General features: G+C 31.6%; 3 protein-coding genes across 3 annotated transcripts; 1 reads left to right on the plus strand and 2 right to left on the minus strand.

Moving 5' to 3' along the window:
- The first annotated feature begins 10122 nt into the window (after nucleotides 1–10122).
- On the plus strand, nucleotides 10123–13128 carry LOC133682327 (pectinesterase 2-like). The gene is made up of 2 exons (XM_062105621.1): nucleotides 10123–11091; nucleotides 12131–13128. Exons 1-2 carry the CDS (start codon nucleotides 10236–10238, stop codon nucleotides 12817–12819), a joined length of 1545 nt encoding a protein of 514 aa, XP_061961605.1. The 5' UTR covers nucleotides 10123–10235; the 3' UTR covers nucleotides 12820–13128.
- A 2479-nt stretch (nucleotides 13129–15607) lies between these two features.
- LOC133682131 (plasmodesmata-located protein 8-like) lies at nucleotides 15608–18428 on the minus strand. Its single transcript, XM_062105392.1, has 3 exons — nucleotides 17561–18428; nucleotides 15903–16010; nucleotides 15608–15813 (listed from the first exon to the last, which is right to left on the minus strand). The coding sequence occupies exons 1-3, from the start codon at nucleotides 18312–18314 to the stop codon at nucleotides 15809–15811; spliced, it is 867 nt and encodes a 288-aa protein (XP_061961376.1). The 5' UTR covers nucleotides 18315–18428; the 3' UTR covers nucleotides 15608–15808.
- A 5837-nt stretch (nucleotides 18429–24265) lies between these two features.
- Nucleotides 24266–25276, minus strand: LOC133681757 (auxin-responsive protein SAUR36-like). Its single transcript, XM_062104883.1, has one exon. It carries the CDS (start codon nucleotides 24883–24885, stop codon nucleotides 24373–24375), a length of 513 nt encoding a protein of 170 aa, XP_061960867.1. The 5' UTR covers nucleotides 24886–25276; the 3' UTR covers nucleotides 24266–24372.
- Nucleotides 25277–27375: the final 2099 nt, after the last annotated feature.

The raw sequence follows: 27375 nt of genomic DNA on the forward strand, positions 1-27375 counted from the left end.
CTTTAAAAAATAAATTTTAATAATAATTAAATGATGTTTTCATCTAATATTAAAATAGAAATACATTAAATCTATCTGAAATAACATTTTGTGAAATTTACAGTATGAGAACTAGCCTTATATAAACCTACTCAAAGGATTAGCCTCTTGAGGATATTGAAGTTCAATATCAAGTAGAATTTCAACTTATAAGATTTAGAATTTATAAAATTTTTAATATCATTTAAAGGAGGAATTCTAATTAATATAAAAATTCTTATTGAAAAAGAATTTATAATAGACTAATTTACTAAAATTCTTATTTAATTAAGATGTTAGAATCCTTACTAGAATATAATTTTTTTTTGGATAGTTTAATTCGATTATCCAAGACTTAGAGATTTATAATTAAACTTGTAATCTTAGGTATTATAAATAAGTATAAAAAGATATATAGAAGAGCTATAACAATGTATTTTTTATAAAACTTGTATCATTCATCTTATTTATTTTTCTTGTTTTGTAGCTTTATTATTATAAATTAACTGCCATATCCTATCTCTATTTTTTCCAACAGGGGACCCTTTAACACATGAAAACTAGGCTGTTTTACTCTTCTAGTGGATGCATCAAAACCTGTATTTTGATACTCTACACAAAACAAAGTCGAAAGAGCATAATTGTCATCCCATTCTCTCCACCCTTTTGGACCGATTAAACCATCAAAGATCTAACTGAAAAATTATTGTCCTTGAGTACTTCTTCCATGGCCTGCCTAATTAAGTCCTAAACGAACTTTTGACAACAGCAAATTCCTGTGATGTCCTAACTCGACATCCTTGTGTAGACATTCCTTTATTTTTATTAGCATTGTCTCTCTTTTTTTTTTTATTTAGATGTGAATAATTTACATGTGACTTAATTACACGAGTTTTAAAATTAATAATTATATAAACCTCAAATGATTCTGAAATTTATAGAACTTGAACTAGTAATTTTTTTAAAAAATAAATTTAAAATATAAACAGTTGAATTATATCTTTAAATGTTAGCATTGTCTCTTCCTCGTGCGGTTATCATGTTGTCTCGGTGATTAATTGGCCTTCTTACACATGTCATAATTTTAAAAGACCACTGATGCATCACCAAATATGAAATCAATAATGCCATATATGTGACAATACTGATAAAATTGCCTAGGGGATTGCACAAAGAGCGTGACAAGGACTGATATGGGAGTAACAGAAAAATTATAGGGCATGCTGTAATTTGATAGGGGCAAAATTGAAAAAAAAATAAAGGAAAAGGATAAAAAAATTATTGACCGAAATAAGAAAACTAGAAGTCCAGAGACCAAAGAGCCAAAGGCACGGGAAAAGAAGAACCAATCTAAAGTTGGCGCAACTAAATCAGAGAAACAAACCTAATTTTGATGGAGAAGCAAAAACAATGTCGTTCAACTCTAAGTGAAATGATGCGTTTTGCAAGAACAAGTTTATTAAAGATGAGAAGGAAACAACGTAGTTTATTCATAATATTTGCAGATTTCTAGGCAGAAAAAGGAAGGAAGAAATGATTGTATCTTATACAACTTTAGGGATTAATCTTGGTCCTAATTGAATCCCTTGGTGGTGCAGAAACAAAAAAAACTTGTCTTCTAACATGTTAGCTACAATCTTAGCGTAAGAAATCAGGGTTTAACTCCTAAGATGCACTATATATTCTGAGTCAAACACACCACCTCAACCAGCCAACCCAACCTTTCCATTCTGATGGAAGATTCAAGTTTCAAATTTTAATCCTCTCTCCACAAATCAAGATATTGATGGCCAGCATCTAATTTTCAGGAATTTATTTATTTTCAAAAAAGAATTCTTACTCACTTATAAAAAGACAGCAACAATTCCTAGCTAAGGGGGGGACAGAGACAGAGAGCAAGAGACAGAGACATACACACAAGAAAAGGAAGAAGAGGCAGAATTCTAAACATCATACAGTGTGGTAGAGACAATTACAGTATTGAATCCAATACATCCAGTTCATCCTAGGAGTCATATCCTTACTAAATTAGGTTCAAATCTTTGTATACTGATGTTGAATCATACTTTCTGCAATGTATCCTCATGTAAAGCTTGTTTGAACCATTAAGTTTCCATTTGTTCTCATTGTATGAATGTGTGTATGAATACTAGACATCATGAATCATCAACTTTTGTTACTTGAATTTCAAGAGAATCTGTGCTTGATACCTTGTTCCAGTTATGAATCATGATTAATGAAGATTCGTTTCCCATCTAAAAGTCGTTTTTGTGGCACCTGTAATTTATAGAATATAATGAACATGAATGCTAGTCAATGATTTTAAACGCTTAATCGTTGATATGATTTTTTAACATGGTATCATAGCTTTAATAACCAAGTGGTCACGAGTTCAAATCTCACCGTCCTTATTAATTTGATAATAATTAAGTATAAGATAATCTAAATTTGTATAAGTTTTAAACTCAAAGAACTTTTATTTAATTAGAAAATATATTAGATAATAATATAAATTATATTTTAAATTTTTATCTAATAAATTAAATTATTAAATTAAAATGATTGTTTCTTGGAATGAGATTTGCAATTTAGGCAGTAGAAGAGGCTTAAGCTCATTTTCCTTCTTTTTTTCGTTGCTGTTATGGCCTTTGCTGAATCAGTACCTACGTGTTTTTTTTCCCCCCTCTAACTGGCTTCCCCGAAATATATGCATGCCCACGTGAGCTGCAAAAGAAAATAAAAGAACGAAATAGATGCTGGGCAAGTTCTTAAATGGGTTCCTATACAATGTTTAATGGGCTTGTTGAGGCCATCTTTTGTTGTTCTGTATTCCGGTTGTGAGCCTTTCTCGTGTAAGTGGGCCGAAAACTTTGTTTTGGTTTGGACTTCTAGTTTTGTTTAGGTCTGAATGTTTCTTGTGGACTCAAAAATGCTCTATGTGGATTTGCATGGCTAATGAGATGATTTGTTTCGTTTAAATTAGCGTGGATTCAGACTAAGTTAGTGTGTTTTTACTGCTATTTTTTAAAGCATATTTTATTTATAAATATATTATAATAATATTTTATTTATTTTTTTTAAATCATATTTTTATATTAGCGTATCAAAATGATCTAAAAATATCAAAAAATATTAATTAAAAAAAATAAAAAAAAAATTAATTTTTTTAAAAGCATTTTTAAAATGCAAACATAAACAAATGTTTAAATAGTAGATTAATTCATGTATGCACACACACTTAAGTTTTTTCGTCAATATTGTAAGCAAATGGGAATTTGATTTTTTTTTCTATTTTTTTGGCATCAGTTTGCTAATATTTTTTTTAATCTTAATTTTTCTTTTCTTTTTCTTATAAGTCTTTTCTTTTAGGACGACTTCGAAGGGTTTTTTGTAATCTTTTTTTAAGATTAATTTTAAATTTTAAGAATTAAATCAACGTGTCTCTTGTTTTTTAGATCACTACTAAAACTCTTTTATTTTATATAATAAAAAAATAAAATAAAATAAAATATTAGGATAATTAATAGCAATTAAAAAATTTTAGAACAAAAAACATATAATTAAAGTAACATGTAATAAGAAAGGATATAATATGAGTGACATCATTATTTTATCAGGCATAATTAATTCTTTATATGAAGCTTTAGAACTAGTTTTATTTTAATTACTATATAGTAACTTTAATTTTTCTTGATATATATTTGGTTTTTGTCGTTATGTCTACCAAGATGCTACAATATTCATGAGATTTTGTTTAATCATCAATATGAGATGAAAAAAAACACTAAAAGACTCAACATTATTTTAAAAAGAAACGTTATTACACTTTAAAAAAAATATTTAATAAAAGTGAGATAGCGGTGATGTGGCAAGGTGGTAGATTGGGTACCGGTATACGTGTTGATCTTATAGGACAACGTACTTATTAGCAGTACTGTCCTTGACAATTGATTTGCAATTTTGCATCTTGGTTTATTTCGTCTGCCACACGCATATGATGGAAGAGATTATTATTATTATTATTATTATACAATAATACACTGAGAATTGAGAATTCTGACCAAGTGAGATAGCCATCAAGTTTAAAATTTCAATTCAAACCAAATCCTAAGTAAATGAAAATGATATGAGCAAACCTTAGATCGAGTAGCTCATCGACTATCTACCAATTCTCATATACCTGCTAAACTATGATTTTTTTCAATTTTTTTTTTCTCAAAGGTGTTAGACATTTTTCAATTGAGTCCACCTATCCATGTCTGCTGAGGTTTTCCGTCTAAATGACATACATTATGTAATACAGTGATGCCCAGTTGAAAAATGTGTGATTCTTTTATGGTCATGTTTTTTTAGCTTGTTTGGTTTTATGTTTTGAAAGTGATTTTAAAAAAAAATAAAAATAAAATTTATTTTTTATTAATTTTATATTGTTTTGATGTGTTAATGAGAAAAATAAATTTTAAAAAATAAAAAAATATTATTTTAATATATTTTTAAATAAAAATATTTTAAAACACAACCACCACTAATATTCGTGAATTTCTAACTTCTAAAATTCGTGGTTTATCTTTACAAGTGTGAAGGAAAACATTTGTGAGAAGAACGTCCTTTTTGTACAATAACTTTTTGGTCAAAAGGGTTTAGCTAGCAATTCAATATGAAATTGATATACTCAATTGATATACCAACTATGGTTTTGTGGTACTGCCGTGTTTTGAATGATGAGCCCAAGCTGTCTGTGGACAAGGAGGAAGTCAAAATATTCCATTAATGATTGTGTGTTTTTTTTTTAATTGGGGTTTAAAGCCTAACCACTGCAGATTTAATAATTTTATCTACCAAAATTTCTGCTAGTATTTATATTTATAATTTATTGGTAAATATTTTATCAATAGGTTTATGGATAGAAATAGTCTATAAAAAACTCTTGTAAATAGTTTCTGGTCTATCAGTAATAAATTTACTGAGAAATTTACAAATGAACAAAGCATAAAAAAAAACATTTACCCGCTTCATTCCATCGGTATTTTCTTCAGGAAGTTTACTATATAACCGATGGAATACCATATACAATTTTGTTAATATTTTTATTTGTCTGTTAGTATATTCATTGGTAAATATAACATATCACTGATGAAAAATCATATGTAATTCCGTTGGAGAGTTAACAATAGTAGTGATATTTGCAATAATTCTTTTCCAACTCTGTAGAATATACCGACGGATGTAGTATGTCGGTAACCTCGTCAGTAATATTTTAAAAAATATATATATTTTTAAAAATATATTGAACATAAGTAGAAAAATAGTTAAAATAAATTAAAATCAAATATATAAAAAGAAATTAAAATAATATAAAATTTAAATATTTATTACAAAATTAAACATTTGTACGTTCAAATACAATAAATCTAAAATAGAGATGGTGCTAAAAGAGAAGGAGATTAGTCGTCGCTAAGACCTAGGGCTAATAAAAAAGAGCACATGAACCACACATATGTGATCTTATTTTCATTACCACTCGATGAAGTTTTTCATAATTTACAATGAGTCGTTCATAAGTTTTGATTAAGATAGGTTGTCCAATTCTGTATTAGTTGGTCCAACATCATCTTAATCTCGGGAATTTAAGTATTCGGAACTAATTACAAGCATTCAACAATTAAAACACTACATGTCATCCGCAACTTCATATAATATAAACTCCTCTTCCCCCTTCTTATCATATAACAAAAACTCCTCTATATTGGTTGTGTTTGACAGGGTTCAATCCACATATGGAGTTCCTATTACTAAATTCCATGTTCGACGTACCCCCCTCTTTCATAGCATTACATCGCTCTCCAAAATTGCATTGTTTCATTGAATCCATCTTGATTTTCTTATTGGATCGAGCCAACATATCAGCTTCTTCAACCGAAGCTTATGTGGTTTCAATATTACCTTGTATCGAGAGAACTAAGAGAGACCGTTGTTAATGATTGTGTTGTTGATAATGTGTATTGATCATCTTGGGGATTACGATGTTGACATCTAATATATATATATATATATATATATATGTATATATATATATATATATATATATATGTATATATATATATATATATGAGCTTTCCGTTTGCCTTAATCTGACAATTGTAGCTAATGAAGAGACTGTTTGTAGCATTGTTTTTTCATATAGTGGTTGCGGGTTGCGGAGAGAGAAGCATATCTATATCATTTTTCTAAAAAAAGATGCAAGAATGTCATAGTCTTTCTTTCAAGAATATATAAATGCAAGGAGCATGATTCACGTATCCTCCTCACCAACTACCAAATTATCTCATACTTCCATGGTTGTTAATAAACAGATTTAGTTAATCAAGAATATTAGCAACCTTAAACATTTAAATATCCTAATTTCAATTATGTAGTTAGGTGCCAATATATTATCGGAAGGCATAATATGTATATCCATACATAGGCATAATCCTGCTTGTCAGATAAGATCAGGATATATAGTTGTACAATAATATTAAAAACAAATGTACTTAATTTCTATTGCTGACTTTCCATATGGAAAATAAAAATAAAAATAAAAATGATGATGAAGCTCACAGTGCATAAATCCCTTTAAAACTAGGGATTGTTACTTAAATGTACAAATGATTGACAATTTGGTTTAATTTTGGTGAAGGCTACTTTCAAACAAAACTAAAATATTTGCAAATTGCAAATAAATAATTTCTTATATATACTAATGTGAAAAGGAACCGTCAAGACTATTGAGAAACATACAATAGATAATTACATCTCCCGTGTTGAGCCTGGATTCCAAATTAAGCTATGTTCCATATATATACATGTTACTAGCTAATTATCAACTAAATAAGTATTGCGTGAAGCATTCACATTGGTGCACCGTGCACATTATTGTATACCATTAATTCATGTTTTACCATAAAAACAATGTATATTTTTTTTCTCAAGAAGAGGGAAAAAAAAAAACAAAAAACAATGCATATATACATGCATGCATTAAATAGTTAGAGTTGGTAGGCCTGCATTTTCAGTAGATGTTAACTGCGGAAGGCAGATTCGAAATGGTCATTGACCTCAGGATAAACTATGTGTATGCAGTGTTACAATGCATAAATTTGTTTAAATTTCTGACGAAAGAAATTCTTCGGTTATTTCTCTGTGCTTTCCAGATACTACAAACACCGAGTGTAGCTTTTGCCGGCTATGCGCTAGCAAAAGTTTACCTTTCAAGTCTTTATACTCATGGTCAATAAAACTTATATATTTTATCGACACTTGAGATCAAACCCTTCACCAAATTTTCTCTCTCAAATCGATCCCTCAACTTTCAATTTAAGCTCCTTCAATTCACCCATTCATGTCTGTATGTGTGGCAAAATGAGTTGGATGAGACTCGGCCCATTTTGCACATCAGAAAGTAAGAGTATCAAGTTAGCCAAATATAAATAAAAATTATTTTGATATATTTTTAAATAAAAAATACTTTTAAAAAATACTTTACACTACAAAAGTCATGATATAATGAAATATGCAAAACAGGTTACCAGTGAATGTACAACTTCAATTGTTTTCAATTTCAATTTTTCAAAAATGCTAAAGCTCAACTCCATGGTCAAGATCATAATTCAAAATCCTTGTTCAGTTTGACCTTAGCTACTCTAATTCTTTTAATTATTTTCAAGGAAATTTGATAGCTGTGTATTTCTGTAAATGAAAACCGCCAATAGATTTCATGTCCCCCAAATGTTTAAGACAGCCTTCACCTGAAAGTACAAGAAGATTTTGGCCATTATTTAATGAATATAGAATCAATGCTTCATAGCTTGCTTACCGTTCCTAATTATGGCAACTAACAATCTAGTAATATTTATTCGAGGCCACGATTGGGTTGGCCTCAGCCGAAGGATCCTCCACCCTCCAAGGCTATAACTACTCTTAAATTTATTCAGGAAACAAAGCACAAATATACACCAAAAATTTAATTGTATGATATTTGAACATAAATAAGTCCTTTTAAAATCTCCAACCCCAATATAAATTAATGACCACAGGATTCCTCTAGATATGTATGAATTTGATAAACCTAATGCATTTCGTTACGTACAACAATGGATATATTTATATATACAATTCTTTTTGCAAAAGAGAAAAGAAAAGGAAAGGCCTTTTAAAAAAAATTCATCCTAAAATAGAAAAGAAAAGTGAGACTAATTCCTAGTTTGACATTGTGATGAGATAGCTTACATTTTTTAAAATGTTTTTTAAATTGTTGTTCATCTAAAAAAATATTAAATTAATAATTTTTTAGTATTTTTTAATGATTTTAATATGATAATATTAAAAATATAAAAATATTCTGAAAATATATTTTTTAAAATTATTTTTTTTTTAAAAAAAAAACAGCACCATACAGTACTAAAATTTCAACTAACATCTCAATGGAGTTGCGTTGAACAAATGAACTCCGCTTGGCAGTCAAAAGTACATGTTTTCCTTCTAGACTTTTAAATAAATTAGATAAAAATATACCTGTCTAACTTGACTGTTATTTATTAGTTGCAGCTTTCATGATTTTTCAATTATTCGATGTCGTAGCTAGCTGGTGCCAAAAGTCGTAGCTCGCAAGTAGAAATAAAGTCTCCAGTCCATCATCTACAGTCTCTATCTATCTAGGATGGTTTCAAATTAAAAGCCAGATAATAATAATAATAAATAAATAAAAACGGAACTACATGAATTTGTGCCCCCCCCCAAAAAAACAAAATTGGCTTTTCAAGTGGTGTTCTACAATTAGCCTACGGGCTTACAGGAGAAAACTTAAAAATATGAATACAGAAATATTTAAATTTGAAGATGTCACTGAAACTGTGAACATTTAATTTACAAAAATATACTCTCGTCGATGATTATTAAAAAAAAGTGGTTGGTGGCATATTCTAAACTTTTTGTATCAATCATATTATCTATTATTTTATTTAACCTAAGATATGTTTTTAAATACTCTTTTCACTTGTGATTTATATTTCAAGACCCGTTGATTTAATCTTAGGATTTTTTTATTGATCCGTTATAACTTTTAAAATACAATATAATAGTATGTATGTATAAATTCTAAATTCAAGTTTTTTGTTTTTACTATGATGTATTAGATAATAATATAAAATTATTATTGATTCTTTACCATATAATTTTAAATTAAAATGAATGTTTGGACTATATTTAACTACGTAATAAAAGCTGGTCCCTCGCATAATTGTCAGACTTTCATTTAATCCCATGATGTTTTGAGCTTAAAACTTTATATTGGCATTCCAAATCTTAATCATTTAAACATCTATGGAAAAGCGTGAGAAATAAAACTACATAATAATCACTACTTTTCTTGCAACATCATAATCACAATAAGTAAACGTGTCTAATACTGTTATTCAACTTGCAGCTTATTCGGCCCTTTTTCCCTTGGTGGAAAGCAGTTAGTAAAATCAAGTCACCTAACAGGCCACCGTTTCGATGTTTAATCTAGCCATCCAAATAAATGCATATAAATAATTAATATCGACGGATTAGCAAAATCGTTGACTAGTAATGGATGGATAATACGATCTGCCTGTCCGCGAAGGAGCTGGGTGTTCTCCCCCCCGGTCAAATCATACAAGTGTTTTCTTAATTGAGCCTTAATTCCTTGTGCATGGATACTTTAATTACTTTGTTCTAGTAATTAATAACTCTTAATGGCATGCTGCATGCATAAGAAATATTCACTGTCGCGCTTATTTCTTGAATAATTTCAAGTTTTAACTCTAAAATTAATAGATTTTAATATTTTTTTTTTCTAATTTAACCCCTAAAACTAATATCCTGACCCCCCCCCCCCCCAATTTTTATTTTTCATGACTTAATCTTGCTTCCCATCATCTACAATTTTTCCTCATCCAAAACTAGCCAGCAGTTGGTGCCTAAACAAATTGTCAAATCAAATAATGCTGCATCAAGAAAGAAGGTTGTGCAAGCATATTGTAACCCATTGTTTATCACAACCAACTCACTACTCAGCTGCTATATAAGGCAATCGATTTATAACACGAATCCACACAAACTGATCATAAACCCCAATCAGCTTTCTATAAATCATATCCATTTCTTCGAAATCCATTTTTCACTAGCCATCGTGTACCTTCAATAAGCCAATATCCATGGCTATTCGAATTATGCTGACATTTCTATTCGTGTCTTTCCTTCTCTCCCCGACCATTTTGGGGTACAATCACGATGAGGTAAAGTCTTGGTGTAGCAAAACACCTAATCCACAACCATGTGAGTATTTTTTAAGCCATAACCCAAAAAATACCCCCATTCAACATGAGTCCGATTTTCTCAAAATTTCTATTGAACTAGCCTTGGACCGTGCCATGCATGGTAAAGTCAATACGTACTCCCTAGGCTCAAAATGTAGAAATGGGCTTGAAAAAGCTGCATGGGAAGATTGCCTTGAGCTCTATCAAGAGATCGTTCTTTGGCTCAACAAAACTACTGGCAGCAAGTGCACAAAATATGATGCACAAACATGGCTCAGCACGGCTCTAACCAACCTAGAAACGTGCAGAACCGGGTTCGCTGAATTCGGGATGACTGACTATATTTTGCCTTTGATGAGTAATAATGTGTCCAAGTTAATCAGCAATACTTTGGCTATTAACAAGGCACCATATAGCGAACCTAGTTTCAATGGTGGGTTCCCTTCATGGGTCAGACCTGGCGACCGGAAACTCTTGCAATCATCTTCACCAGCTTCTCAGGCAAACATTGTGGTGGCACAAGATGGGTCAGGGAACGTCAAGACCATTAAGGAGGCCATAGATGCGGCATCGAAAAGATCAGGGTCAGGGAGGTATGTGATATATGTGAAGGCAGGGACATACAACGAAAACGTTGAGGTAGGACAAAAGGTGAAGAATGTTATGGTGGTAGGTGATGGTATAGGGAAGACAATTGTCACCGGTAGCAAAAGCGTCGGAGGAGGCACTACAACTTTCAAGTCAGCCACTTTTGGTGAGTATCCCCAATCAATTCATAAACATTTAATTTCAATCAATTTGTCTTGATAACTTAATGAATATTTTTGACCTTTTGTTGAGAATTAATTGTACATTGCTGGAAAGTTTTGATACATGGATACTGCTTTTTAGTTAAGGTGACACGGTCACGCCAAACAAAAAAAAGTCCCATCAAAGTTTTGATACGTAGTAATAATTATTTTTTATTTTAAAATATATTAAAATAATATAATTTATATTTTTTAAATTTTATTTTTAATATTAGCATATTAAAATAATCTAAAATTATATAAAAAATAATTTTAAATAAAAAAATTAAATATTTATCAAAGCGTATTTAGACAAACACTAACTAAATCTGCTATTGAATTAAAAAAAATAAGAAATTATAGAAAGATATATAGTTAGATTTGTAATTTTCTTTTACTAATTTACACATGAAAGAATTTGCGAAGTTTCAACATAGGTAATAGGTTTGAATCTTTTGGAACCCGTCTCTCATATTAATTAGGGACCATACAGTATCTACATAGGTAATAGGTTTGGATGGTCCTTGATGCTAAAAGGCAGCGGATAGGTTCTTGATTGCGTTGAGAGGAAGGAACAACATTATTTTTAGCAATTACTAGCTAGAAGTCCAAGCTAGGGGGTTCCCCACTCGGAAAGTCTTATAGGCTAGCCTAGGATTAATTAATTTAGTACAAGCATTATCTTTGTGCCACCAATCATTATATTCTAAGATTGTTTATTATTTATTATTTATTAATTTACTTTGCTTCATCAAACTGAAATCTAATATACTTAATCATTATGATTTAACTCCATCAATGATTAGACAGGTATTTTATATAATTATCCTGAGTTTAATACTCCATTATGGTCAGAAGGTATTAATTAGTTAATTTCGATATTTGCTATTTGGCAACAAGTTTATTCAACTTTTATGCATGTACCAATATTATAATCGCGATGATTTATTTTAACGAAAATATATAATTACTGAAATCTAATAATATCGTTTTGAATATCTTCAGCCGTGGTTGGAGATAATTTTATTGCTCGAGACATGACATTTAGAAACACAGCCGGCGCTAAAAATCATCAGGCAGTTGCCTTACGTTCCGGCTCCGATTTATCGGTGTTCTACAAGTGCAGCTTCGAAGGATACCAAGACACCCTCTATGTCCATTCTCAGAGACAGTTCTATAGAGAATGTGACATTTATGGCACTGTTGACTTCATATTCGGCAACGCTGCAGTTGTTTTTCAAAATTGTAACATCTATGCACGAAACCCTCCTAACAAGACCAATACCATTACCGCCCAGGGGAGGACAGACCCTAACCAAAACACCGGAATTTCAATTCACAATTGTAAGGTAACTGCTGCTTCCGACTTAAAGTCAGTCCAAAGCTCCGTTAAAACATACCTCGGCAGGCCATGGCAAAAATACTCAAGGACTGTTTTCATGAAAACAGACCTTGATAGCTTGATTAACTCAGCTGGTTGGATGCCATGGAGTGGTAATTTTGCTCTTGATACTTTATATTATGGAGAATACATGAATACTGGCCCTGGATCATCTACTGCCAATAGAGTTAGCTGGAAAGGCTACCACGTTATCACTAGTGCATCCGTGGCATCACAATTCACTGTGGCCAGCTTCATTTCGGGAAATAATTGGTTGCCGGCCACCAACGTGCCATTCACCGCCGGCCTTTAATTATTCGTTATGTAGATGATTGATTAAGGGGCTGTTATTTACATATAATGTTCTTTGTGGGGTATACTAAATTTAGTTTCTTTTGGGAAAAAAAAATTATATTATTAAATCTTCATTTGCAGAAAAAGGGAAGAACAAGGTGTTTATCATGTATATTCCAGCAAGTATATATAGTTTTCTTTCTTTGTAATTTTCAGTATAAGAAATAAATGTGATTTTTCATTCATGTCAATGTAATCACAATTTGTAACAGCAATTGTATTAATGATTTCCTTGGAAAAATTAAAGATATTTTATTATTTTGATGAAGAGCGTTTGGATTTTATCTTGTAATGATTTTTTTTTTTGTCTAGTCAAAGCGGCAAGATTAATGCTCCAACCCAAAGACTTATCTAATTTTTTTTTTACTGTGTTTAGCTAATGTCTCAGATATAAAAAATATATTTAATTAAAGAGATATAAATATAAAATAAATCAGTCTCTAAAAAAGTTTTAAAATAAATTCTTATATTGTCAAAACAAAAAATATAAAAAAAACATGTTTTTATATTTCCACCAAACAACATCATGGTCCGACTAGTCTATATAGTTAACATACGTGTTCAATTTGGTCAAGCTAAAGACTAGAAGAAATAAAAACCCAAACCCATGTAAATCAACCGACAAAATTGCTTACTTTGTTCATAAATGTTGACTTTTGTACACCTTGATGCTGAACAAAGTGAGCAAGTTGATTCGAGACTGGAAAACTTATTCCCTTTAAGTTTAGAAGTACTCCACGAGGTACAAGAGGCCACATACGAAAGAAAAAAACAAAAAGAAAAAGAAAAAGAAAAAGAAAAAGAAAAAGAAAGGAACTTACTTTAGCAATTGGAGGATGTTTCTCTCACGGATACGCGTTCCTAACAAGTTTTTTTTTAGTAAAACAAATACATAAATAATGTGAGGTTTAATTTGATATATCCTAATTAATTTTGATGGATTAAAAAATAATTTGAATGATTAATTAAAATATAGTTTGGTTAAAAAAAATTTAAAATAATATTTTTTATTACTATTGAAACAACAATATATTATGTTAATTCGATCAACCTATCAAATCTACGATCTGAATTATGAGATAATTATAACTTTATAATAAACAAATTATGATAATTATAAAACTCAATTCCTCATTAATTTAATATTTGAAAATTGAAGTTAAAAAAATCAATTAATAAAAAAGACCTAAAAAGTTACCTGAGACAATATAAATTAACTCTTCAAACCTGCAACTCAAATCATGAGATCATTATACCTTATAAAATTAAAATTAAATTAAATTATAGACTCAAATTCTCAATTTAAAAAAATAAATTAAAAATAACCTCAAATATTTCCACAAACCAAATATTTTTTTCTCCCTTCAAGCCCAACCAATTCTTAATTAATACTCAATAACTTAATTATGAACTTCAGAACATCGGTTTGTGGATCAATGAAATTTACTTTTTTAAAATTTAATTTTTAAAATTAATATAATAGATGTTTTTTTTTTCAACATATCAGTCTGATATGGAAGTGCATCCATCAAACCAAAAATAAAATAATAATTAATTATGATAATTCATAATGGGGATATTGAAAAATAAGAATTACAAAACCACATGGTGCTTCCGAAATACACTAAAATGAAATATTTTAACAGTCTTGAGTATAAAATATTCTGTGATGCGTCCAAAATAAAAATATTTGAACAACCGGAGAATTTATTTTCCTTGAGGCCCAAGCCCAACCCACACCTCAATGTTCTATAAAACAAGTCGATTATCCATGCGAAATTAAAATTTAAAATAATCTACACAGCACAAGCGAATACACAAAAACTGGAAATCTTTTTTGTTTTATAGTTAAGCGTTATTAAGTTCACTTTTTATCCCATAAAAAAATAATTCTTCATATAATTAAAAGATTTATAATTCTTTTACTTCTTGCTGTATTCCTGATCATAAGGCATTAAAAAACAGGGTGTCAATATTGGGCCTATTGTTGGAGTGGTACAGCAGCAGAAAACTGATAAATCATCCAAGATTTTTAACAAAAGGCCATGCATGGAATTGGGTTCTGGCTCAAGAGGAAGAATACTCAGAAAGGATTGAATTTAAGATTCTTAATTTAATTGTCGAGACCTCATAGATACTGAACAGAGCTCATTGACCTGTAGGTGATAGTGATCACAAATTCCATCAAAACCTAAAGAAAAACCGTTTCCTGATCGGAAAAACCTGAGATTTTTTCAAAAATTGAAGAAATGCAAAGTGAATAATCAGAAAAATTCCATTTTTAGTTTTGAACAGTCAGCTAACACATTTCTAGTGCTGCTGACAGAAAACTGAATTACCCCACGATATTTAATCCAAGGCCAAATAGCTAGCAAAAGAACTCCCAACTCAAGATGCAGCATCGGAGTTGGAGATAATCATAATAGGTTTCCACTTTAACATCATCTTCTAGACTTGATCTCGAAACGTATAGCCTTGTAAATAAGGTTTCCTTTATTTATGTGTAGCGGTCCGGTAAAGTTTGCGTTTCGTTCCAGTCATGAATTTAAAATTATTTGATTAATTATCATAATTTTATATGAATTCTACTAAAAATCTTTTTAGCTTTTTTAAAATCTGTATTTTTCAAATTAAAAAAGCTTATCATCAAACACACACCTAGCAGTGATAAAATAAAATAATATGCTAAAGAATTCTGATAGGGTTTTGGATATATAGCATGAATTGAAGAGAAGGGAATCAGCAGCTCTTTTAAAGTTGATTGAGGTTAGTGTTACTTTATACCAGAGGATAACACCAACTTTTTTTGTGTCAAAATTCATTACATTTGAAAGGACAAAAGTAAAAAACGGATCTCTCACAGAAATATTAAAACAAAACGATATAGGGACCTAGCTTCCACATGACTACCCTTCAATAATTTGCGAGATGTCTGTGCTTTACTCTTCTTAATCTGCATTAAAGAAGCTGTCATTCAATAACCTATATCATATATAATTAAAATGAGACTAAAAGTAACATAAATTTGCAGAAAATTCCTACCCATAGCTCTTCTGCAAAATGAGAGGAAAATGATGAGGATGGATAGACCTGCTAGCACACCAACAATAATGGCTACTGTTTTCCCCACATCATCCTCGCTGGAGGAATCTATACAAACACCAAAAGCAGCAAAAGCAATAGAATTAGTCCTCTGCAAATGGCTTGAAAAGAGACTAAACAAAGCTGCCACTAGCACATAACGTTGTTCCTTTTAAAGCATATATCCTCAACCTTTTAATTCTTCTATGTTTTTAATAGATGCTTCATAAACAAGTATTGTGGCAAATAATTTAGTGAAAAGGAGATTTTCGCACTTGGAAAAGTTCAGACATTTTTGTTCTTTAAGTCCATTGAATTGTAACAAGACAAAGGAATTGAGGATCATAATCATTCAACTAATTGGGGTATAAAATGATTGTTCTAAGATTCCATCTTGCTCTTCTTTTCGTGCATCCAATCAGTCATCAAGTGGAACTTTGAGGGAAATCATGGCCACACTAATTGTGCCAACTGCATTTAGTAGAAGTGTGCAAGTGACCTGATCACTGAAAAATAATGTAAGTCGACACCTTCTCTATCCACCGGACTATTTAACCACGCCTCATACAGAAAAGAAATCTTTTTTGGAGTAATTAAAAAAGAAGAAGATGGGGGAAAAGCTAGATAGAATAGAGAAGAATGCATTAAGAAATGAAAGTGCCTAAAAGAAAGCGACCAAAGTGCCCATATCCCTTAATGCTTTACTTTATTAAAGAAATATTTATTGACTTCTTGTTTGGGAAGAAAATTCAAATGGTCTCCTACCACCCTTCTCACTGCTTAGAAAAAAAAAAAAAAAACTAGAGTGGCCACTTTCGTTTTCTTGACTTAATACAACCAATGATTAGTGGATCCACAAAATGACAAAGGATGGAATGGCATACATTGTCACTACGGGCAAATTCTACTGTGCTTTTACAGTAATCCATTGGGGCATGGCGACACAGTTGCATATAACAACAACAACCAAGGCTAGATTTCCAACTAGCTAGTTAGGATGGGTTATATGAATCAATTTGAGCCATTCGATAGGATCATAATGTAATACAAATTTAAAGATTTTAAACAGATATTAATGTCTACGAAATTTCTACGAAGATCTTGCTCTGGTTTTCAAAACCATTGCAATATGTTTTAAGCCCCTTTTTGTAACAAAGGGTCAATGTGTTAGTTTGCAGCCTACCTCTATAATTGGTGAACAGAAAAAACATAAGCTTTTGTTTTTTTTGTCCCACTAAATCCATTATTAATTTGCACCTTGCGTTTTTACTAATTTATCAAGAAAAATCCCTCGATCAATGTTTTTTTTTAGCCAATTGAATACAATTTGCTAACTTAAAAAGGATATGAAAGAAAAATTGATGATAATAACTCAAAGGTGAAAAAAAATCAATTGGCTAGATAAATATTTAATTTTGACAGATTGTATTTAATTTTTTGAAATAAAAAATATTATGGTTCGATCGTTTGAAAAAAATCAATAATAATGGAGCTCTTTTGATGAATTTATGAAAACAAAGGATGCAAATAATAGATTTTACCTTTGTGTTTAGTGAAAAAATTAGGGCACCTTTCTACTTTTAGAATCACATGAAGAAGGGAGGAAGCATGGAGCAAACCTGAAGAGCGATCATAGTAACCAGATGCCCAGTAACGAGCATAGCACTGACCCAGGTACACATCAGCTGCAGCAGCTGATCCACATAGATTCTTCAACTGCGCAACAGCAGCCACGAGGCAAGCAGAACAATCACTTGAGTTCAAATCCCCTAAACACTGTGCATAACCTTCTACTGAGCCTGAACTACTAACTTTAAATCCCATAGCTGTTGGCAAGTCAGCAAGAACATCATCTCTACGCTTAAAGAACTCAACATCATTGTTTACACTTCTACTGCACTTCTTGTATCTCAGGCTCGTATCAAGCCTTCCCAAGAAATCAACATGCTCATATCTTACATAGCAACCTTCAAGTTGCAAAGCAGCACCATAAGAGTATGGACAAACCAAACTTATCTGGTTAATAGCACTTTCAATGCATCTTGAACAATCAATAGTCCTCAAATCACCCCTGCACTGGTACAAGCCATAGCAAATTCCTTCGGGGGGTGTTGAGCTTCCATTTCCAATGGCAAAACTATGATAAGAAGCTTCAGAAGATGAGCTAAAAACTGAAGACAGAATCGAGTTGTGGTTTCCTTCAAATGGAGAGTTGGGATCATACTTTTCTTGAGAGCAGCCTGCATAGATGAAAACATAAGCTTTGACAAAGTTGCCATAGTTACTGAGAGAAAGGAAGAGAAAGAAGAGTGCAGTGAGTCTCAGAGCTGGGATTGTTTTGTGAGTGGAGTGCAAGTGAAGCCTTCTCAACATTTCTTTTCTCTTGTTTTTTTTCTAGCTTGGCCTTCCTTTCTTTTGTTTTTGTTTTGTGCTTTGCTCTGATGGTGAGAGAGTGGGAATAATGTGGTTGCTTTTTGGATTTCTATTTGGAGAATTTTTCCCCACCAAGAAAAGGGCCCATTTAGTCTTCATGGCCTCTTTTTTTTTTTTTTTTGCTGACATTTCAACTTTTTACTTCAACCTCAATAAAGATTAGCATATACCATTGCTTTTAATTCTAGCCAAGACCTGAAAAGCAGTTGCAAATCAGTATTATTCCGATTTGTTAGTGAGAAAATTGTTGCCACAGCCAATCAGATTGTAACGATGCCTTCTTACATATTTGCGACACGATATAAAACACTCTGCTTAGGTAACTAAGCTGTTAACCAGCAGTCTAAAACATGAACAGATAATCAGTTCCGCAAGAATCAAAAACCAGATCAGGGAATGCTATGCCGGAACTGCTTCTTCTTTTGTTTTATCGCGAAAAGAAAGCGTAGTTTATTTGCCTGTTACATGTATCTTCTTCTTGTGTTTGCCTAATTACTTCCGACGTACAATGCTCGCCAGAGTAGATCCATTCCATCTGTCTCGACCATTGCTTTTTTTGGCACGGTAACCGGAAGTTTCTAAAGATTAAAATCCTCTACAGTGAACGCTGCAGGAACATAGGAAACCTCAAAACAGTCATCGTTAATAATTAATCTTTCAAAGAATGAGGTAAGCAGCAGAAGAAAGTCTTGCCACTGTTCCTACTCAATTTTTCAGTTTGATTCCCGCGTCCGAAACACTATCACAAGAGAAGAAAATGCATATTGATTCTGCGAATTGTGCCCCTTCGTAGTTCGTGGCAATTTTCTTTACCAAGCGGTGTATATGTGCCTCTTGATTCAATAAGGATACATAAGATGACCTGTCCTATCTCAAGTTGTTGCATTACTCATTCTGTACCTCGTCATCATCAATTCTATTGTGTGAAATGTGAATACTGCAATGTGGATATCCTATTCGTTGTTCATGTGTCGTGGAGAGGGAGGTATAAAATTACTTCTATAGAAAAATTTATTAAAAATGATAAGTTAGATTAAAGATTATTGAAGTTGAAATTATTTAAATTATTTAATTAATTGTATATGAAAAATATAAGAAAATTTATGTTGTTTATGGAGTAATTAGTAGCATATTATTAATTATTTTATGGACCGACTTTAAAGAAATAGATAAATACAAGTAAATTGTGAGAAATTCTAGGTGTAAATATTTTTATTATTTTTTATTGGTCATGTATTTTATTCTCTTTTTTACTTGTGTCTACCTTTTTCTTCAAAGTAAATCTAGTGAGTAACTAATAGTATATCACTAGTTACTTTCTAAATGCCATAACGATTTTCAAAAAATATAAACCAACTTTGAAAAAAAAGGTAACAAAATGACTTAAATTTCAATTATATAAAAATACAAGAATATCAAAATTGAAATTAATAATATTACAAGAAGCTGAGAATCCTTAAAAAAAATACTATAGCTCCAAACTCATGAGCATTATTCATTGGAATAGTGTAATGGTGTTTTTATCCTTCCATCCTAAAAACTCAATGCATGCTTCTAATGACATTGAAATCTTGTCATATGGTCTATTTATTATTTTTAAATTGATCAGAAATAAATAAGTATTTTCTCATCTTAATTGCACAGTAAAATGACTAGAATACATTTGGAAGCAAAACATTTAAACCTAGCGTCAAAGGATATTTTAGTATTTTCACAGTGATTTTTTTGTTATTACATTTTAAGTAGCTGGACAATTTGTTATTTGACCAAATATAAAAAATAATAAGCAATTAAAATGCACAATAAAAAAAATGAAAATACTCTTAAAATAAAAAAAAAAAATAAGCCTGAGGTTAAGGAATGTTTTTGGTTTTTTCACAGTCTTTTTTTTGTAATTAGAAAATCATCTTAGAAGTACTTTGATATTTAACTAATTAAAAAAAATCAAGAAAGGATGTGAGCATGTGACACACCCAGGGGTGTGTGGGGGATGGATGTGTTGTCTCCTAGTGTTCAAAAATATTTTTCTATCGTGTCGTTAGAAGCATCGTTATGTCCTCTTCATGTTGGTGTGACACATGTTTCTGGTGGTAGTCTGGTTTTTTATCAGTTGATTTTTTTTACTCTCATTTCCTTGAAAATTACAGCTTGACCCTCTTGATTGTTGGTATTTCAACTTTAGTTTTTATTTTTTTATTTTTGGTCTTGGTATTTTTGTAGAAGCTTTTTTTTTTTGTTTTCAATTTCATCTTTTAATCTCAAATTACCAAACATTATATTCTCCAATTTTATTCTCATTCTTTGGATTTCTAATTTTTTGCCTTGGTTTTTTTTGTAAAATTTTTATTAGTTTGCAATTTCATCCTTAAATTTAAATTAATGGTATTATATTTTTCAATTTGGTTTTTATTGTTTTGATTTCTAATTTTTTTTAACCCTCTTGTAAAAGTTATTTTTCCTTTTAATTTCACATTTCAATCAAAACATTATTTTTATTTTTTTATATTAATTTTGACTCTCATTCTTTTCAATTTCACCCTTTAATTAAATATAAAATTTATTTTGTATTTTAATTTTGATCTTCATTCTTTTAATTGCTATTTTTTAATTCTTTTGTATAATTGAATTTTTTTTCAATTTTATTCTTAAATATTTGATTGATTAAAAATTAAATTTTATGACCTTTCTAAATTAGATGTTTAAGGTTTAATAACTGACTCAGATCATAAATTTTTTATATGATTTTTATTTTTATTTTTATTTTTTTATTAAATTATTATAAATCGCAGATTTATCATGCTATCTAATATGAAATTGTGATATTATTTTACTCCATTTCGGCGTCTGAATACGGTAACCGAGGCTCGTGGACATTAATTCTTAAATAATTTAATTTCAGAAAAGGTTTGGCTTTTTACGTTTCTAAGGACCGATGAAACTTCTTTGTTATTAGTGTTTTGTGTCTTGAGCCATGGAGGCTCCCCCAAGAATGTAATTCATTGTAAGAGACAAGTAGAAACATTGAATGCCAAGTTGCTAATTAAACAAGTAAAAACACTCTAAACAATCTTATCTTTTCCATTACTGACAACAGAGTGGCCATTGGCTAACGGTTTTGCAGTCAGTGAAATTGTCGGATTAACATAAGAACTTGCTTTACCACCTCTGCAACTAGGAACAAGCAGGAATTGAATACAAGGGAAAACACTTCAATAGCCAAATTTGGTGACGAGACATTTGCTTTTTACAAATAAGCTTTGCAATAGCAACAAAATTTCCGATTCGCTAGACACACGGTGTCATAATGGTAGAGATAGAGTTCTAATGATTGGCGCAAATAACATTCACTATCGGATTTAATAGTTTTATCTACAGTAAATTCTGTCGGTATTGCAGCGTAAATCTTTCACCACTTATATTAAGCTAACTCAAAAAGGCAATGATGTCATGCAGTTTGATTACGGGAGAGGGGTGAAAGGTCTCTTAGTTAGTTTATTGGCAGAAGACAACAGGCATCATGCAGCGCTAACTAAAATTCTTTCCTCTAATTTGATGAATAGGAAAGGAAAACTTAACTTCATCAAAATGTGATTGGCGTAGCAGCACACAGAGCTTCTATAGGAATCATTATGCATGCATGGTATGTAAGTTGGTTTGGTGCAGCACAAAGGCACATGCATGATTGAAACAAGGAATAAATGATTTACGAAGACAAATCACCTTTCCAGGTTTTCCATCTAATTACAAAGACATGACAAAAAAAATTAAAGAGGTAATGGTTTGCACGTAAGTAAATCATACTAAATCTTCATACAAACTAATATCACACTAATCGCTTTGGCTCCCGAATGTTGGGAGCGTTATGCTTTGAAGAGTCGTTGTTCCTGCTTCAGAATTATTATTTCATTGCAAAACGACGCCGCACTTGCTCATAAATTTTCACTGCTAGAACGGCGACGTATTTATTGGGGCCTCGCAAATCGGGCTTGGTCCATCGGACCACTTCAGCTACTTGACCAAGTGGCCTTTACGTTGGTCGCCCTCGCATCAGCCACTTGCTTAATTTTTGGCAGAAACTTCATTGGAATGGACAGATTGACAAATTCCTGTATTGACACGCATAACATAGCCTTCTGCCATTATCTACAAGAAAAGAATGAACCTTTCCGTGCTTGGGCATACCTGCCTTTAAGAACTCAATTGTGATTGGATCACAAAATGGGTTTGTTTCTATTGGTCCAAATCCAGTGCAAATTGGCAAATCTTGAACATGGCAACAAAATTTTGTGATTTTCTTTTCAGCTTCATGTGAATAATAGACACCGGATTAAAGATATTCCTTGCGTAAGGAATGACTCAAGTGCCGGGAGCTGAATGTTGTGGTTTGTTCATTGACCTTGACAATTATGAGCCTTGATGTTGCCTTTCTTGACCTTATTGAACCATCCACACTTCGACTGATAGCTACACCGGCTAAACCAAAAACCACAAGGAAGTTTACTGGCCATTATATATAGATATTTTCTTCAGAATATTGCCAAAGGCTTAGAGTAAAATCTTCCAATCTAGGCATTTTTTGGCCCCTTGGTATTTTAATTTGCCAAAGTACTTCTTCATCTGTAAATACTTGTTGCTGCTCCTTGCAATCGATTGTTATATGAACCCAACAACCAGTCCCACCTTCCTTTTCCAGATTCTGCAAGATTGCTACCATCCCGGAAAGTGGAAACATGATACAGTACCTTGCCAATTGATAATTTTTCCCGGAGGGTCGTTCACATCCATCCACCAAGCCTCAATATACAGCAATACATTTGATCCGTGGACCTTGACACAATCAAAGGACTGGTATTTGCCCCATCAAGTTGTGGCTGGTATGCGTAATATTCAAGTTGATTCCGGTCATAAGATTCTCCACTACTGCTGATAAGGACACCAATGGTGATTAATGAAGGGACGGCAAATTATCTATTTATCCCTTTTAATCAAAACTAAAGTTTTAGGTGAAATTGGAAAAAAACAGAATTCCTCAATCTTTCTTTGTCCAGTCGTGTAGCATTTGGGCGCTTCATTCTTACCTAAAATCTTACCCGAAAAGAACCTTTGAAAACTCTGCATAACAGAAGAATCCCTTGCATTCTTTAGCCTCCCAAACTGTAAAACAGTATGCTATCTATGGCTGCAAAATTCACCGAAAATCAGACAATTTTTCTAAGCAATAGCAAGATTTAACTTCAATAGCAGGAACCAGAACTTCAGATCTGTAGACGTAAGTGAACCCATCATGCCACCCAAGTCAAGCACGTTATCTGTTCAACTTTATGGAGCTTTCATGCCACCCAAGTGAGTACCGTAACTTCTATGCACTGTGCCATTCCTATCCGAAGGAGAGAAGCCAAAATCTAACCTTAGTAAACTATGAATAATTATTTTCCGTACAACAAAAGGTACTGAAAACATAGAACATCTAAATTCAAGTCTCCATTATTTTATAACTTTAACATACTAGGGTTTTGGTGGCAATTGGCTGCTGGCACCCATTAATTTTCACTAGGTTTCATGTTAGAATCTCTTCCTTAAACGTGTTGTAAATAAAAGTCACTAATCATCAATAAAAGAAAATTGTTTGGATGATCACAATTATAAGGATTGTAATCCTTAATCATAAGTTCTTTCAATATTCTTAATTATTCTAGATTATATTATATAGTAGTATTAATAACTAATAAACTAAAATGGCAGGCATCATTCTACTATCAACATCTCTATTATTATTATTATCTTCACCATCAACTCATCTCTACCAATTTACACCTGCAAATCTATCACTAAAAAAAGAGAGAGAGAGAGAAAGACAAATGTAAAGCTTTAAAAAGTAAAATCTGACAGGAAAAAAAAAGAAGTAAACTACTACCTAAATAAAAATTCCATACATAATCATCATCTAAACAGCATTATCGTCATCATCGACATCACTAGGGGGAAAAACCCCACTTCCTCAATAGTGGTTACGTTTCCACGTCGGCTTCCCTCCAGACCCAGCTTTAATACGGGTTTGGACACTCTCAAACTCCGAGAATCGGCAAGGAATGGTAATCCCACCTTGTTGATTAAACCCATATTCCTCTTCGGCTTCTCTTAATAACTCACCAAACAAAGGATGATTAAAATAAATCACAGGCACCAAAACTCTATGAAAGTCGCCGTCTTTTTGACCAACGTAAACAGCCAAATGCCCTTTTGGTACAGTAACCGGTTTATCGCAAACCAGTTGATGACCCATGGGTATGTAACCCGACCCTGGTTTTGCACCGCAAAGTGATTTAGCTCCTTTTGTTAAACGACGACCCCAGTTGATGATTTTCGATATGGACTTTGGCTTGGACCTGCATGTTGATTCTGATTGGCCTAAAAGGTTGTAACCCGGTGGGTGGATCCGGGTCCGACGGAAGATCCATGTGGAGATCCGGACTAACCGTTTGCCAATCTTGAAACCTCTTATCTTTCTCATAATTTGTTATATTAACAGTACAAGAGAACAAAAAAGAGGGGTGCTTTTTGAGGTTGTAAGAGGTAGAGGGGAGCTTATTTAGAGTGTGATGAGGTTCAAGAAAAGGGCCATGGGTCTGCTACGGACATGGTTAAACGAGATTGAGTAAGACATACTTCAGAAAGAGAAGTTGGTATGTTGGACATCTCAGTTTATGCTGCAAAATGAGATTTTCATTCCAGAAAGTATCAAGATGTGTCTATCTAAACGTTTCTTCTCGGCCCCAAGTATGAATTCTTGCTTTACGATGCCAAGCTTGGTGACGGTGGTGGTAGACCCTCGGTGGTGATAATTGTGGTGATGCTAGTTATTCTTGTGTGGTGGTGGAGATGAGGAATAGAGCTTTGGGGGAAATAAAGAGAAGAGGTATATATAAAGGGATGCTAAAGAAGAATCTACCACTAGCAGAGACACGGGGGGAAAGCAATTGCTATGGGAATTTTTATTTTTGGGTAACTACAAATCCGTCCCCGCTCTTATAAAATATAACGTATCGGTCACCGACTTTAAATATTTTTGTTAGCTTTCCCCTGATCTTGCTTTGGTTTAACAAGATCATCCTCCTTGTTAGTTCTATAAGGAAGTGTTAAAAGAGACACGTAAGATTGATTATAAACACATATTTTGATTATTTATATAGGAAATCATCGAGCAGTTTCACCAGATCAAGTGATAAGAAATATTTTTCTATTCATATTTTTTTAAAATAAACTTTATTATAGTTAATTTAAGGTTTTTAGTTGAAGTAAAAGAAAACATAAAAAAAATCAAAACCTCATACTTCATAACCAATATAAAAATTATATGACAAACAAAATCTTAAAATAAAAATCTATGTAGTAATGAATTTTAAAAATAAAAGCTTAATTTATTTAATGTCTATTTTTTTAGTCAAGTTTTAGCCCTTTACCGAGCACACTCTGCAAGTTCTGTACCGGTTTCCATTAGGAAAAAAAATTAACAAGACGGACGAATTTTAAATCAAGAAATGCAGGTGAAAATTAGCAAAGTCTTAACATTGAGGACTAATTTGTTACTAAATTATACAGTAGGGACTGATTCATTGTTATAGCTTTTTCCTTCAGTTAAGTTAATTGTATGGGAATTTTAACGAGTCAAAAGGGAAGGAAAGAAGAAAGAGAAGTGGCGAGAGTTGATATTGTCGGCCACGCGATTCTGATTTCCTGGAAGATATGAAAAAATGTGTTGAAATTTAGAGAGAGGAAGTCAAAGGTCAGATAAATGAACGGTCGGATGAGTATGATTGCGGCGAGATTTACCCGAAAGTCGTTAGAAACTTAAGGACGAAAATTGTTGATTTGTTCTAGCAAAGTCATTTTAAGCCGTTTGATTGATCTACGATACCAGATTTTGACTGGGGTTTTTGTTGCTTCCTGGAAATTGTTTGATTCTGCCACGTACACTGTTGGGAATACAAAAATTAAGAGAAGTGGGTGAGAGAAAAGTTATTGTACGGGTGGTTATGGTACTACGCGGCCCTTGATTTTATAATGCTACTCAAGTTCACGTTCAACACGTAGCAAACTCCTATGTGAATTAAATTAGATTATGCGTGTTCCGTATTGCTATGGATGTTATTTTTAAAAATTATTTTTTGGTTGTAAATATATTAAAATTATTAAAAATACTAAAAAAGTCAATTTAATTTTTTAAAAGGAAAATATACTTTCAAAAGACACCCAAAGGCATATTATATAGGCACAAATTATTAGATTGAAAACATAGATTTCTTGCCAATAATATAAAAAATATATTAATTTGATTTATTTAGTTGAAAAAAATTAATATATATATAATAATAATTCTATGAATGCATTATTGACAATATATATCACCAAGTCATGGAGACATAAATAAGCTCGTTATTAGTCTCTTTAAATTCTTTATTGGGGTAATTTCATCTCGAGTTGTCTAGCATGACAGTCAAATAATATTAACAATCAATTAACTTATTTATTATTCTCGTTTGGGTTCTCTACTTTTCTTTTTGTATGAGAAAAATTATCGAGTCCAAAAAGAAATGAAGAATATGGAAATTAAGAGGTTAGAGTAACATTCCTATTTCGAGGGAGCCATTATATATATTCCGTATGTAATGTTCTAACATTTTTTTCCCTCTCTCTCAGCAGCAATAATGAGAACTCATTTCTTGGATTAAACCTCATTACACCGTTCAGTCTCATTCATACCCACCATCTATCTCCCTTTCTTAAAATGTAATATTTATTGGTTGGGAATGGCAGAACAAAAGCTAATACTAATGGGATATTTGAGAGTATCTTACTTACTGTTTTTTAAAGTGTTTTTCACTTGAAAATACATTAAAAAATATTTTTTATTTTTTTAAAAATAAAATTTTATATTAATGAATATGTTAAAATGATAAAAAAACATAAAAAAATTAAAAAATATATTTTAAAAAAATACCAC

Source organism: Populus nigra, chromosome 2 (genome assembly GCF_951802175.1).
Source record: "Populus nigra chromosome 2, ddPopNigr1.1, whole genome shotgun sequence".
NCBI classification, from domain to species: domain Eukaryota; kingdom Viridiplantae; phylum Streptophyta; class Magnoliopsida; order Malpighiales; family Salicaceae; genus Populus; species Populus nigra.